The sequence below is a fragment of the Lampris incognitus genome, chromosome 2 (genome assembly GCF_029633865.1).
Source record: "Lampris incognitus isolate fLamInc1 chromosome 2, fLamInc1.hap2, whole genome shotgun sequence".
Lineage (NCBI taxonomy): Eukaryota > Metazoa > Chordata > Actinopteri > Lampriformes > Lampridae > Lampris > Lampris incognitus.
Window position 1 is genome coordinate 128,741,418 of NC_079212.1, and position 16,009 is coordinate 128,757,426.

Consider the following 16,009-nt stretch of genomic DNA (forward strand, 5'->3'; position numbering starts at 1 on the left):
AACAGCTCCTAAGCTGAAGGCGCATTCTACCCGAGGGACGGCTACGTCGATAGCTGTGTTGTCAGGTATCGACTGAGAGGTCATCCGCCAGGCGGCGGTTTGGAGTGGTGAGACCACTTTATTACGGCATTATTACCGGCACGTTAAGGTGCGGTCGGTTGCCGACGCTGTTCTGGAGCAGGCCTCTTAGGATGCTCTCATCAGAACGCGTACCCCTTCCCACCAGGGGTTTGAAGGGTTCATTGGACGGCTAGGGAACGGAGGCACGAATCCTGTCGTTGTTCAATGCAATAACCCTCTCAGCCATTTTGGAGTACGTGAAATGTAACCCTCTCAGCCATTTTGGAGTTCGTGAAATGTAACTTTGGGTTCGCGAAGCGAACCCTAGTTATATGAACAACGACAAAATGGCTGAGAATAGAGCCGTTCTCCTCCTACCCGGGCCACAGGTGTGGTGCTCATTTAGTTGGAGATGGTTGGACTTACAAAGAGGAATAGCGCTTCCGGTGGGCGTCCCAATACGGGGTCGGTGGGAGGACATATGACCACAGGGGGTCATATTGTCCGGGATTGGCACGGGGAATGCACCTCCATCGTTTTTCTTTTTTCCAGCGAGCTATTGTGGATGATGTCACAGTGCAATAACCCTCTCAGCCATTTTGTCGTTGTTTATATAACTAGGGTTCGCTTCGCGAACCCAAAGATTCAAACTATTGATCCCCGTGTTGGTAGGTAACGGAGCAGACTGCCACACTACCCAGAAGCCCCCTAGTTCTTATACTTTTGAGTTCAAGTTCAGTTTCTGACATAAAATGTACAGTTTGGACTAAAGTGGATCACAAGATAGCAACATTTGATTTTGAACAAAGGACACGGTCTGACCCTTCATTTGCTCTCTTGCCCTGAGAGATCATGATATATAAGATGCAATATGTATATGCCACAACTCTGAAATAAACAATTAAGTAGGAAACTAAGTTAGAAATAAAATGGTTTACCTGTTATATAACATATTAAGACAGACTAGATAGATAGACAGACAGGCAGTTTGATGTTACATTGCTCTAACCAAATGGAAGTGGTATTAAACCACGTGCCAAAGTCAGCCATGTGTAGCCAGGTTTTCATTTCAACATAACTCTACACCAGCTGATTTCACCAATTAGCATAACTTCAAAGAAGACTAATTGAAATTGGCTTGTGTAGCGTTTGATTGTAAAGTAAAGACAGCTTTAAGGTCCTCTAAAGAGAAAAAATGCATTTCCGTTCTTGTTACCTCTTTTATCTTCATTTAATTTACATCTGTTTAACATGGTTGAGAAAGTCACACACAAAAATGTTTTATTTTTGTGCTAATGAAAATAATGTTTTCCTCTTCCTAACAAAAACGGCCAATGTTTTTTAGCTATGTATGCCATCCTGCACTTGCAAATGTATGCTAACAAAAATATCTAATCAATAGGGAGTGAGACAGAGAAAATGGCTGATCTCCCGCCAACTTCAAACAAGCCAATACCATATTGATGTCCACATTCTTGTAAAAATGCCATTATTGACTGTTAGTCAACAACTGCGGCATGTTGGCGAAGTGGTTAGCGTAGTTCCCTCACAGCAAGAAGGTCCTGGGTTCGAACCCTGGGGTAGTCCAACCTTGGGGATCATCCCAGGTTGTCCTCTGTATGGAGTTTGCATGTTCTCCCTGTGTCTGTGTGGGTTTGCTGTGGTTTCCTCACGCAGTCCAGAGACGTGGGTCAGGTGAATCGGCCATACTAAATTGTCCTTAGGTGCAAATGTGTCAGCCCTGTGATCCACTGGCGGCCTGTCCAGGGTGTCTCCCCGTCTGCCACCCGATGACCGCTGGGATAGGCTCCAGCATCCTGTGACCCAAAGTTGGGTAAGCAGTTTGGATAATGGATGGCTGTTACTGGAATCAAAATCCCTCTCATCACAAAATCCCCAATGTTCTGTTCCATTTCTTTGAGGTATATGTCCAATTGAGGACTTCTGTGGTGCTCTAAATGCTGTTTCATGGGACCTTTTGTGGGGTGTGTTGTCAGGCCTCATATTTTATAGTGCCACACAAATTTGTTAGGGTTATTGGTGCTGGACTGTTCATAATTTTTGAAAGCTAGTATGGATAAGGAAACAAAGTGTGGTTCATAAGGCAGCTTGTCTCAACACTGATATGTATGACAACAAAAAGACATACACAAAGTGAGTCCGTAGACACAGTCATTCTTTACCATCCCCCTTTATGTCCTTGGTATATACGTAGCTCTTGAATGTACACCACAGTTATTTTATGATCCCAGATTTGAAGCATTCCAACTGCATCTTTATGCCAGTGATGCTCAATAACTTCTTGCTTGTAGTGCCGGTCATTGCATTGTTGTCTCTGGAAATATGCTGAGAGGCTTTCCACTGAGACAGGACTGCTAGCGATAGCAAGCTTAATGAGAGGTCCTCTCAGCTCTGACCCCCTACCCCCCTCCGCCTTTCATCCCTGATTAATAGCACAGCCAGATTCTCAAACTGCTTCTCTCTTCTATTGTCGCCCGTTCATCTGCTTTTTCTCTTCATAATAAGCCGTGGTCTGAATCATAGCATTGCATGGTGCAGGTAAAAGTTTAAGAGGGGAAATTAGGCCTGCAAAGTACATTGTACGACGTGTTTGTGGTAAAACACAGTGTATTTCTAGGGTTTATGCAATTATTAGGTTTGTGCAAGGCAGTGTGCTGCTGTTGTGGGTTATTTTCATCATCTGTTTAATTTTTGCATAGCCAGTGTTAGGTTTCAATCCTTATTGTTTCCTCCCATTTACCACAATGCTTCAACAAAGTTTAGGAGTTGTTTCCTCCCATTTACCACAATGCCTCAACAAAGTTTAGGAGTTTGGGCGTCCGGATAGCATAGGAATCTATTCCGTTGCCTACCAACACAGAGATCGCTGGTTCGAATCCCCGAGTTACCTCCAGCTTAGTGGGGCGTCCCTACAGACACAAATGGCTGTGTCAGCGGGTGGGATTCCGGATGTGGGTATGTATCCTGGTCGCTGCACTAGCGCCCCCTCTGGTCGGTCGGGGTGCCTTTTCGGGGGGGACAGCGTGATCCTCCCACACACTACGTCCCCTTGGTGAAACTCCTCACTATCAAGTGAAAAGAAGTGGCTGGCGACTCCACATGTATCGGAGGAGGCATGTGGTAGTCTGCAGCCCTGCCCGGATCGGCAGAGGGGGTGGAGCAGTGACTTGGACGGCTCGGAAGAGTGGGGTAATTGGACGGGTACAATTGACAATTGGGGAGAAAGGGGGGTTAGGCGCTCTTTCAGACACAAGGTGGCAGTAGAAGCATACAAATATTGGCAGTGTGTCTACTCAAATTGTAGAAACTCCATTAAAGAGGCATATTAAAAGTGATTAGTTTCGCTCACCATAATTCTGTTAAATATGCAATTCAGCAAGTATATTGTTTTTGGGGGTTTTTTTCTTTGAAAAAAGTGTTTTGGGTTTTTTTTACTCAACTTATAAAAGACATTTGTAGTGGATCAGATCTTATTGTGAATGAGTAGAGTTTTTCCATTTGCCTATCTACTCTGTCCTTGGCTGATTGATCATTGGACACACTGATGTTTTCAGGAGGGGCGTGTACGTGTCACCTTGCTGGCACGCAGCACAGAATACAGAAGGATATTAAATCAAGTAGAGGTGAGTCTCACACCGTCCTTGCTGTCCCACGCCCCGCCTTGTCGTCTCACGCTGTCCGAGAGACAGAGCGAAAGAGAGCGACACTCGCTCTCTCTCTCTCTCTCGCTCTCCCTCTCTCTCTCTCTCTCTCTGTCTGGAGAGAGGGGGATATATGTTGTCACTCTCTGCTGAATCCTTAAACTGAGGGATTTCCTCATTTTTCTTTTATATTTTGCTACCTAAACTCCCTTCCACTTTTCTTTTCCCTTTTTTCCATCTAGCTCTCTCCCTTCTCTCTCACTCTTCCCCACGCCTTCTGCCCCTCCTTACCATTGATTTACTGCCCGCCTCTCTTAAGTGCCTATTTAAAATCTTATTTGCCATAAATAGCAGGAGTATGAAAAAAACCAGCCTGTGATTTATATAGCCAGCCCCATATTTGTTTGTTCTCTTATTGATCAGAGAACACATCTCACTTTTGTTCGTACAGCTGGTTAATGCCCTGAAGACCGTGCCTCTACTGGAGGTCAATGTGGTGGACTACAAATACAAGTAAGTTTAAGAGTGCTTGCCACTGGTCGATGGGCCAACTTAACACGCCTTCGGAGGGCCTCCGCTGACCGGCTTTGCCGGCGTTTGGGTGGTCGGTTCCTCCGGTCTGGCGGATCGATGTCTTTAATTTTCTCAGTGGCGAGCGGAGTGCAGAGCGGGAGTGGCCTCTAGTGCGTAGTCGTCCTCTCTGTTGCACTGCTCGACAGCCTGCGCGGTGGTGCTCAGCAGGACAGTCTGTCCCAGTTGCTCTTCCACGGCTCCCCCCGCGAGGTTTTCCGCCGCCAACCCCGCCCCCCCCCCCATTTGTATTGGAAGGGGTTGAACACAGCGGCTGCGTGTGTATCTCGCGGGGCTTCCCGGAAGACATTTTCTCAAAATCTTGGCACGCTTAAAAAAGAAGCCTCCGGTTTGTGTTCTTTCCTCCTCCTCAAAGCAAAAAAAAAAAAAAAAGAGTGCTTGCCACACCCTGACAGAGGCTGTGCAGTGCAAGAGGAGGGAGGCAGTTCAAAACCGTTTGAAAGTATTTGACTCATTTGTGATAAATATTACAGTGTAAATTTAAAGTTCATGTTTTGACTAGTGTGGCATCACTGAATATATCTGCCTTTACACAATAGCAAAGATGATGTATACCTCTGTCTATATCTGTCTGTCTCTCTGCTTGTCTAGGGATGTTCCGTTCTTGGAACAGTTGAAGATAACCCACAACTCTGACATCTTCATAGGGATGCATGGGGCAGGCCTTACGCACCTCCTCTTCCTCCCTGACTGGGCTGTCATTTTTGAGTTGTAAGCAAAACTTTAGTTCTGCCTGCCTGCCTGCCTGCCTGCCTGCCTGCCTGCCTGCGTGCGTGCGTGCGTGCGTGTGTGTGTGTGTGTCAGAGAGAGAGGGAGAGATTAATTTGGCAGCGTGCTGTGCTCCAGTACCCATCAGTCACTTGGTGTGTGACTGTAAAATACGGCCTAATTAACCAGGCATTCATCACACCTGGCTACCCTGGGTAGTGATGATATTTGTGTGAATGTGTGTGTGTGTGTGTGGGAGGGGGTCCAGTGAATTGGGAGTGAGGTTGAGAGAAGACGGGTGATCTTTTCCAGACATGTGTATGACTGTTTGTGGGTGAAAGAGTGAGAGACAGTGAGCATGTATGTTCGTGCACATTTTTGTAAGTGCAACTGTATTTCTGTGTGCACATGAATGAGTGACAGAAAGAAAATATTGGTGTGTGAGCAGAGAGAGATTAAGCGAGTAAGGAGAACTGAGGAGAGACGGAGATAAAGTGTCTGCATCTGTCCCTGCTAGATATAATTGTCAGGATGAGAGCTGCTATCGGGATTTGGCTCGGCTGCGAGGCATCCGATACGTGACTTGGCAGAAAATGGACAAAGTGCTCCCACAGGACAAGGTAGGGGAATCTCCTGTACCAGCCATTAGCTCTCTGGCACCTTGACTTAAACATTCTCCCTTCATCTTGCGTATGTCACAAAGATAAACAAACGTACATAGGACTTACACTCACATACCGAGACTTACACAAATGCACACAAATTGAGAATGCTTAGTTTTAGGAGGTCACATAGTACGCTATTGTGTTGTCACACGCATGTGTGGATTGTCATTAAAGAGCATGCGTGCCTGAGTGCTCACACACACACGAACACACACTTGAGCACATCCTGACTTTGTAACTCAGTCATGTTAATGTACTACCTGGATCTGGGTAGGACAATAAACACACACACAGTCCGATATTGGTAGATTTTTTTTTTCATTTTTATTTTTTTTGTCTATCCCTCCTCAAGGTTTATGTAAATCTGTTTAAATGCACTGGTTTCATGTTTTTTTGCAGGGTCATCACCCCACACTGGGGGACCATCCTAAGTTCACCAACTACTCCTTCAAGGTAGAGGAGTTCATGCGACTAGTGCTGGAGGCAGCTGACTATGTCACACAGCACCCCAAATGGCAGCACAGACCCCACCACGATGAGCTCTAGAGGCTCAAAAAGGGGACGAGGACAGACGTCTTCCCGTTAGGAAGTTCAAGGCCACCATTCACAAACCTGAGAATGCTGTTTTTTGTGATCAAAACAAGTATGGACATTGGAGCGACGAGATGTTTGTGTTTTATTTATTCTGTATGTTTTTGCAACTGCTGGTGTGTCCCGGTGGCCCAGCAAAGTGTCTGTCTCCTCTTCTCCCTCCCCCTCCCCCCACACTTTCATGATTGGCCAGGATAAGGGATCATTCACCAGTCCCATTACTGTCAGATCAGTCTAAGGACAAGATGCAAGTAGTCAAAGCATCTGGAGAGCAGTGTGACACACTATGTTTCTTCATTAACTCTACGGTGTCTGCTTCACTCCGTGATGACAAAGTTAGCTAATGGGCAACTGTCAGTGTGGCTCTTCAGATGCGACATCCCGACACATTTGATCTGTGTCAACTTGACATGAACTGCTTTCTGTGCTGTTGCCACTCGCATATGAGTTTGTTAGCACCTTCAGCCTGCACTGGTCCCACATGATTTATGCAAAGAAACTTGCATTTAGCTAAGAATTTGATAACGGTTCTGTGTGAGGAGGAATTAACATGAATTCAGGAAGTTCATCAAGTTTTATGTTGTACTTGTCGCAGACCATTTTCACTCCAGAACAAGGCGAAATAGAACAACGTAAAGCACTTCTGATACCACGGGACATGTTTTCTGATGTGTTACTGTGTGTGCGTGGGCATGGATGTGTTTCTGTATGTATGTGTGAGTGTGTTTGTCCTCACTCAATTATTAGTACCTGAAATTCATTACCACACTTTAGTGTGATCATATCACTAATTGAAAACTGTGTTGATTTTCCAGACATAAAAAGCCCAGACTTTTACACTCCGCAGTCAGTACCTGAATGTATTGTATGCTTTTCTGAAATATTAATTGTTTGATAGAGAATGACATCAGTGAATGTCTTTTAAAGAAAAGAATGCACATATCGAAGGACCTCACCGCTCAAAAAGGAGGTGTTCAGTATGGCATCCATGACTTGTGGTGAGGTTACTCCACCAACTGTTATCTTTTTAAAAGACTTGTTTAATATGTCTGCCTTTTTTTCTTTTCTTTTTTTTTTTTTTTACTGCAAACTGATCTGAGTAGGAATGAGTACAAATTGCATGCAATCTGATGCAACACACAGGAGTAATTTATGAGATCAGAGGATCATTTCTCGTTTCTAGGCTTCTCTATGAGCTTAATGTTTTATTTATCAATGGACCCAAGTTTGATCTGAGTCAGACCTTTTTGGTCAGTGGTTTCTCTAGACTTGTGGTTAATTTCATATTCAAAAGTCATGGAATATTTTGAAGTAAATAATTCTTAAAAAAAATTGCTGAAGCAAGTCATTGTGTTTCCTTTTGTCATATTAAGCATTTTGGGTTTGATGAATTTTTTTGAATCACCTTCCCTTGAAGCGTGACCTTGGGAAGGGGCAAAAGTGGAGTTTCTGTCTGGCCATTTCTTTGATGATATCATACAGTTTCATTGTTTTTGTGAGTTCAGGTCTGAGGACAGAAAGGCCCCTCCATGAAAGGGCACTAGTTCAGTTTTTACTGTCAATGTAATAAATCTGGGTGACCTCAAAAAAGCGGTCTGTTAGCAGTAATGCACCATGGCCGCTAGGTGGCAGTGCAATACCACACATGAGGCAAAAGTAAACGCGAAGCTGATGGCATGCGATCCTCTGTGTGAGGTGTGCTGTAAGATTTAAATATAGCCAGCGTGATAATATGTGATCCTCAAACGTATTAGGACGGCATATGTCGCGCGTCGTTCATCTTGCTCTCACACCCCAACTTTAATGCCTCTGCCTGCGCTTTAGCGGATGTTGTGGCTGAACTTTCTTGAATATTGACAGACACCAGGCCTGTCTGGGATGGACACTATTTATGGCCCTGCTCGGGTTACTGCCAGTGACCTCGTAAAGAGATGAAGAATCTCCATGCAGGGAATCAAAAGCAGGGGGAAACCAAGATGTCTATTCTCATTAACCTTCATGGCAGCTCTAAATCGATGCCAAGCCCTATTTTGTCAGCGCACCGGTCTCTCGGCTCTCTGCTCAAGTTGGAAAGCCGAAAGGAAGATGTGACGACATTTAACACTTTTGTTTAAAAAACCCATAGAAAAACAACCCCACTCGGTTCTCAGAAGCGATCTAGCTCCGGAGTCGTGTCATATGTGAAGGCGTTGCTCTCAGTAGACGGTCGGAGGAGGCGTCGCACTACCGGATGACCCAACGTGCTCTGCCGGCCGCTGGGGCGCGGGGCGTGCACACGCTTGCTGCGTAATTAATGCGCGTGCTCGGTGAGTGATGGCGCACTGCGTAGGAAGCGCTCTGTCTCGCCGCTCGTTAATGGCCCTGTCTCACACATAACTGCCTACGACAGCGCTTTTGGGGGTCTTTTCAGGAGGTGTGCCGCCAAACCCCACATTCCCCACAGCTGCTCTGCTTGGGTGGCCTTGGTTTTGTCGTGCCCAATACGTTACACTGTCGCCCCTAAAAACGTTAAATCGACCTAATGTCTGTCACCTTTAATACGGTGAGAAATAGCGATCAAAAGATGCCAATACACCAAGCGTTACGTAATGGCATTTTATTGTATCCATAACTGGGGACACAACTACAAAAGGCATAGGACCCAGCCGCCAGTAAAACACAGATCACAACAAAAAAACAGTACTATAGTTGTTAGCCACGGTTTTAGGATTTGGGTTGAAGAGCTGACTCCACAGCTCCCAACTCGGGATGGACAGCTACTGGGGTTGGGCGCTTATGCTTTCACTGACTTTTGGTGGAAATGTATTACTTTCTCTACTCTTTCCACTGCAACACTTCTGTCTGCTATATTCTGGAGTTTCTGTTCCGTTATACACTTATGAGGCATTATGACTGTTTTTTTCTTCGTCTTCCTTTTTTTCCAGTTCAAAGCTAATCCCTCTACCATTTCCATCTGCGTGACCGGCCATGACCATTAGCCCAATCTGATGTAGAATGGCAAACATTTCTCAACATAAAGGTATCACTTACGACCAGCTCATCTTACCCTGGCCACCTCTCCAGGCGTCTCGCACACGAGGAAAAACATGTCCTCTCTGGGAAATACATGTAGGGGATATCGATCGACTGGGAAGAAATATTTCTCAAGTTATGACCAGATATTTCCCCAAAGTTTTCCCACCCGGGACAACGATTATTGGGATGGGGGTTAAGTCCCAGAGGGGATCCTATAACCCAGGCCTCTGATATGCGAGATGCCGAAGGGCCCTCGTCCCCATTCTTACCCATTCAGCAATACGAGAGGACAGCCCTGCAACTCCACTCATGCTCAAAACGAGATGCAAAATGGACATTTGGAGTGAGACGTTACGAGGATTGATTGTGAAATATCACGGAAAGACCACCTTTTTTCTTTTTTTGACTGCTCGGTGCAGCAGTCGACGTTATGCGGAGTAAATTGAGTTTTCCACCATTCACCCGCGCACGTCAATGTCCGGCAAAGTGTTTCACTTTTTCGATTTGGTTTCCTCTACTTTTTCAGCTGCCTCTGTGGCATATGAGGGAGATGCTGCCTGTTACAGCCGCGGGATGCTGGCTCCATTAGTCGCCTCACCCCAAGAGGAAAAAGAACAACTTTAGATCGACATGCTTACTTTAATATGAATAATAACAAAATCTATTCTGATCAGTATTGTAACGTGCATGGATAAGTAGATACGTTGGTCCTTGACTAACGGGTCGGACCCTTTAGTCGACTGGTTAACGTCGCTTGCGGAGCGGGAAACACGACTACCCCCCCCCCGGAATTCGTTACAGTATGAATAAACAACGTGAGACAAGCCATGCTAAGGGGATGGGATATGGTTGTGTAGCTACGTTATCAGGTCCTGTCCAAAGTTCTTGTATGCGCGGGAAAAAAATGATGCAATAATTTAAGCAAATCTATATACATAAAAAAGATGAGGAGATTCTGTATCGGAAGGCTCTTACAAAGCCACACTAGATTCTCAAGCCAAAAAACAGATTAATCGATCGATTTTAACGCGTTTAATAGGCGCCTGGGCCCCGTTGCAACCCTCGCCCTACAACATAACCTCACGCAGGCTGTGTGAACGTGGAAGGAAAATGTCGAACTTGAGATATGAAACAAACTGTTTGTTTAAAGGCTCCCAGAACATTTGTATCCCAGAACATTCAGGACAACACCTTACGAGGTTGTTTGGGGTCACTCTTTTAATGAACTCAGAACGAGTAGGAATTTTCTTTAAAAATCAGTGTATAGACTCACACAGAAATAATCCCTCTCAGTCATCATTTATGATCTTCTAGATATGTGTGTGGTGGTGTCTGCATCTGCAGAGACCCTGACCTCTTCCCGGGTTTTCTTGTTTTCTTATTTTGCTGCGTACGGGACGTTTCTGGGCGTTAACCTCTGGGCAGCGGGACTCTTAAAACGTAGCAGCTAGGTGCCAGATCCAGGTCGTAAACACGTACCCAAGAGGAAGCTACGTCAAATGCGCACATAGCGCCGAAAAGACACAATGTGCGCATTTTTGGCGGAACGCTAAGCGGACAGAGCTCTTTCCAAAACGACAGTGAATCTGGGGTTGTCTTTCACCCGCTGGCGAGCAGTGACGGAGAGGATGGGGATGAAGGGTGACGCGGAGTTGGCGTGTACACTGGGATGTTTTCTGGCAACCGTGGTCAGGGGCGTGTCCTTCTGGTGACGTTGACCCGGAGAGGAGGGGCCAACTTTGAATGCTGTGCTTACGAAACCCAACCGACCAATCCTACCCGTTCTACCTTTAAAGTGACAGTTCACCCCAAAGTTAAAAATACATGTTTTTCCTCTTAACCCATCGTTTTGATGAGTTGCCCGGGTTTGGAGATATTGGCCGTAGAGATATCTGCCTGCTCTCGTATATAATGGAACTGGATGGCACTAGGCTTGTGTTGCTCAAAGCGCCAAAAATATCCATCCGTCCATCCATTATCCGAACCGCTTATCCTGCTCTCAGGGATGCTTGAGCCTATCCCAGCAGTCATTGGGCGACAGGCGGGGAGACACCCTGCACAGGCAGCCAGGCCTCCCTCCCTCTCTCTCTCACGCACGCACGCACACAATTTAGTACGGCCGATTTACCTGACCTACATGTTTTTGGACTGTGGGAGGAAACCGGAGCCCCCGGAGGAAACGCACGCAGACAACATGCAAATTCCATACAGAGAACGACCCGGGACGACCCCCAAGGTTAGACTACCCCGGGGCTCGAACCCAGGATCTTCTTGCTATGAGGCGACCGCGCTAACCACTGCGCCACCGTGCCGTGTGCCAAAAACACATTTGGAAAAAAAATCAACAGCGATATCTCTTTTCAGAAATCTCTCAAGATAATCCACAGACCTTGTTATGAACAGTTTCATACGGGTGTAGTTCGCTCCAAGAAAATAGTTCTGACATGAAACTGCTCACAACGAGGTCTGCTGTGAGCACTTTGGGGCGAACTGTCCCTTTAAATATACGACAGAGTGGGTTCCCATCTAAGTTTACTGAATCGTCACCTGGTGCGACTGAGTTCGTGGGTTTTGCTTTTCAAGAGGTGTGATATAGGCATGCTCAGCCTGTTGACAGGAACATTCTTCCAATAACTTTGTCCTGACTAGTGCAACCCCCCAAAGTCCTGCGCCAGGAACCCGGCTCAAAGTGCGGAAAAACAAGACGTAATCAGCTTCAAATTAAATAAACTTATAGTATAACATTTTTGTCCCGAATGGGAAATATGTTGCACAGTCGGATTAAAGGCGTGTGCCCGTCACGCACACTTACACTGACAATCCTGTAAATCGTGCACGACAGCAAAAGGATAAAGGAGCACCGCTTCAGAGTTACAAGAAGCGGTGCTCCTTTATCGCATATGCCAAAATATTATATTATCATGCGGTTTATTGAAACAAACCAAAGCATATACAATACACAATGGGGCCGTGTAAGTCAGAACCATCAGCGGTGAATGGGGGTACGTGATCAGACCCCTTACCACTCCATGGAGCCATTAACATAAATAACGTGCCCCCACTGTGTGGCTCCGCATCCCTGACATTGGGAAACATTTGAACGTATCGGCCCGTCCCTACCTTGGATCGTTAGTAGACATCGACCACCTCCAGACTAAATCACTTTGAGTGCAAATACAACGCGAAGCAATCAATCGCCATCAGCTCGCCAGAATATTCTGGGGATGATATAATTGATAGGCCATCTCCTTTTGCGTAACGGAGGGGCGGTGGTGATTAAAGTCTGTTTAACATCGCGGTGGGGCGGGTGGGCTTGGGGGGGGGGGTAGATTTACACCTTCGTGCTTTACAGCTCGGCACCGAATCAGGTATTGATACTCAAACAACATGTGAAACATGGTCGAAGAGTGAAGGCGAGGCGGACTATTACGTGATGCTGAGTAGCCTGTTATCGATTCGATCGGTCCCGAGCTGAGTAGCTGTCAATCAGTCAAAAGCGGTTAGAGTCACAGGAGAACTCATTTTCCCAACACACGCACGCGCGCGCGTGCGTGTAAACAGACACACATACACACACACACACACACACACACACATTGCACTTCCCCGCCAAAGCCAAGACCGCTGCACTGGCGAAAACACACTCCTTCGTGCGTACGCGCGCACGCACGGACACACAAATAGCACTCCCCGGCCAAAGGCGAGAGTGCAGCGCCGGCGAAATCACTCTCCTTCATAAAAACGGATGCCATCTTCATCTTTAAATCATCCTCTTCGTCGCCTCCATCCTCCTTCCTTGCACTTCAGCAGGCATAGTTACCCCTCATTAGAGCCGAAGCCTCTCCTGCTGGCTATCGTAAACTATGACATCACTGATGGTGCACTTGAGAGATGGCAAATGGGGCGGTCGCCTTGCGCACGTGTTGGGAATGGGGAAGACAGCAAGCGTCGCGTCTCGCACGTCAAATCGATCCGCGGACGGGAGGAGCGAAGGCGGCGCGCTGGCTATCACTCCTCCATCACCGGCATCACTCCCGCATCTCTCCAGCGACTAACGCGTCTGTCCGACGGCCACCGAGGGACCTCTGTTAGCAGTCAACAGTCAATCAACTTGTAGGAGCACTCACCGTACAATTAGTTCAGTGTTGCCGCCTGGGATTTTTTCCTTCTTTTTTTATGGAGGGAGGTGGGGTTGACTTCTGATGACTTTTTATGGTGTAGCAAACCGCGATTCCGTCCGCCTCTCTTTGATTTAGCGTTGTCTGTTTTATAGCTCAGATGATGGTGATGATGATGGTGATGATGATGATGATGATGATGATGATGATGATGAGAGATGGGACCAGTCTCAGAGTGGTTCACTCTGTAGCTCCGGAGAGGAGGAGGAGGTAGCCGGCTTGGCTGTAGCCCTCCCCTGATAGAAACCTGCCTCAGTGTGTGTCCAGGCTCCGGGAGCAGGGCTCCAACATTAAAGGAAGTGGCCCCGTCCGCGGAGGGAACCGGTGGAGCGAAGCAGAAAGTAAAGAAAAAAAAAAAAAACACTAAACAAGCAAAAAAAAGAAAACAATCTAAGCGTTCTTCCCTGGATCCTTTACAATTCCCAATGATCACGCCTTCCAGTTTATAGCTTTTGGGTAAGATGGTGTTTTTCATTCACGTTCGGTGCATTAATTAGTTGTATAGATTTCTGTTTTGCCTGCGTGCTCGTTTACGTGTTACGGTCAGTGAGGACTAATGAAACTTGCATAGGGGTCAGAGGGGGAGATCTCTTAAAAAATACCCGGGACGTTTTCCATCCGTGGGCAACAGCGAGAAGGGGTGCCTACTAATAACTGACTGACCGACTGGCTGAACGAACGAACGAACGACTGAACTTTGATTTCCTTGGCTAAGACTACAGTAGGCTGTTCTGCTGAGAGCGGCAGGTTTAGTCCCTGAAACCCCCCCTGATCTTCAACTGACTCCGTTTCCCTCTCTGCTTTGATTGCATGCATGCATGCATGCAAACCATGCAAAGCCCGTTTGATTTAAGCGGCATCAAACCCACTGTCAAATCAAACGTGTGCAGCTGGTAAAGTGAGATTGATGCAGTGTTTATTGCGTGGTTAAATAAGCGATCGGTTGGAGCTCGGTGCTCTTTAACACTTTATTGAGCGTGCTGCGAGGCTGATCCGCTGACCTGGCTCTTTTCACGGGCTCCTAATCGGTTTGCATGGATTCCGATCGGCTGGAAACAGAGAGCCGAGCGTACGAGAGAGAGAGAGAGAGAGAGAGAGAGAGAGAGAGAGAGAGAGAGAGAGAGAGAGAGAGAGAGAGAGAGAGAGAGAGAGAGAGAGAGAGAGAGAGAGAGAGAGAGAGAGAGAGAGAGAGAGGGGGGTGAGATGCCGCCGTGGACTCAGGGACAGATTGCGCACAGAGCCAAGGAGATGCGTTGCAGGAGCACTCTAATGGGTACATCCCCCCCCCCCTCAGCTTCGCGCCCGTGCGCTCGCACGTCGCACACACTGAGAGGAAAATGACTTAATTGGTGCATGTTAATGAGCGCAGTAATGAGACCCAACCCCTATCGTGCTGTAATTGTTAGTCATCATTGTCTCCGCTCCTCCTCTCCTGCCCCCCCTCATCCGCTGCAATTTGTACTGTATTGAGAGAGTGTAATTATTTCCCCATTGTTTTAGCGTGCGTAAGTGGCACTCCACAGAAAGCGGTGTCATTAGTGTGACAGGGCAGACAGGCGGAGAGAGGAGAGCCCAGTGCAGATAGAGCGAGAAAGAGAGGGATCTGTCCGGGGACTTAATTCTCATTGACAGTCACATTAACAGAGGAGCAGGACTCTTAATCCAGGGGAGATTACTCTCTCCAACCTGCCCCCTTGTCACCTAGCTGTCTTCCAATCACACATACACACACACACACACACACGCACACACACGCATACACGCACGCACGTCAATACTTGCACACAGAAACACAAATGGACTGCTTTATTCACAGGCCAGCTGTACTTTATGGCACTAGAATTGAACCTCTTTTTCGATGATGGCCACACTGGCTTCTTCTCCATTTCTGTCACACACTGTAGTTCAGTTTCCATCAGCTCAGAACCATCCTCCCATGGCTTGTCATACACACACACACACACACACACACACACACACACACACACACACACACACACACACACACACACACACACACACACACACACACACACACACACACACACACACACACACACACACAATTATTCTCCACTCCAAGCTCACTGTTTTTTGGTCCCGCGCTCCCTTCGTCTCTCCGGTGAGTCCCAGTGGTGAGGTGGCAGGTGTTCTCAGAGGGCCTGCTGTCGGCCATACATGTTGCTTCAGCCTCCTGTCTACTTATACTATCTACTGACATACAGAGGACTGTTTGGGATGACTGGCTGGAAATGAGGGAGAATGGATTTTGTGTGCATTTGTGATTGCGCATGAGGACCCGGCCAAGCAGCGAGGCGACGCACACGGCAGGGGAAGAGACGGTGCAGGGGAGGAGAAGTGAGAGCAAGGGAGGCGCAGTAAATGAGGTGGCGAGGCAGAGACATTTTTCCGAGGGATGGGGCTGGCGAGAAAGCGATAATGCTTGTGAGTGTATCTGGGTGTGTGCAAGGGTGAACGAGAGACTGTGATTCTATTTGTGTGAGTATTTGTGTGAGTATTTGTGCGTCATATTTGCCTG

At 47.0% G+C, this 16,009-nt stretch overlaps 1 protein-coding gene across 3 annotated transcripts in view; it reads left to right on the forward strand.

Moving 5' to 3' along the window:
- Nucleotides 1–7,492, forward strand: part of eogt (EGF domain-specific O-linked N-acetylglucosamine (GlcNAc) transferase) — a 202,130-nt gene extending 194,638 nt beyond the window's left edge. For all 3 annotated transcript variants that reach the window (XM_056274005.1, XM_056274007.1, XM_056274006.1), the window contains 5 exons: nucleotides 3,636–3,704; nucleotides 4,174–4,235; nucleotides 4,905–5,024; nucleotides 5,539–5,641; nucleotides 6,086–7,492. In XM_056274005.1, the coding sequence (XP_056129980.1) occupies nucleotides 3,636–3,704; nucleotides 4,174–4,235; nucleotides 4,905–5,024; nucleotides 5,539–5,641; nucleotides 6,086–6,232 (501 nt within the window). In that variant the 3' untranslated portion in view covers nucleotides 6,233–7,492. The remainder of the gene's footprint in view (nucleotides 1–3,635; nucleotides 3,705–4,173; nucleotides 4,236–4,904; nucleotides 5,025–5,538; nucleotides 5,642–6,085) is intronic.
- The last annotated feature ends 8,517 nt before the right edge of the window (nucleotides 7,493–16,009 follow it).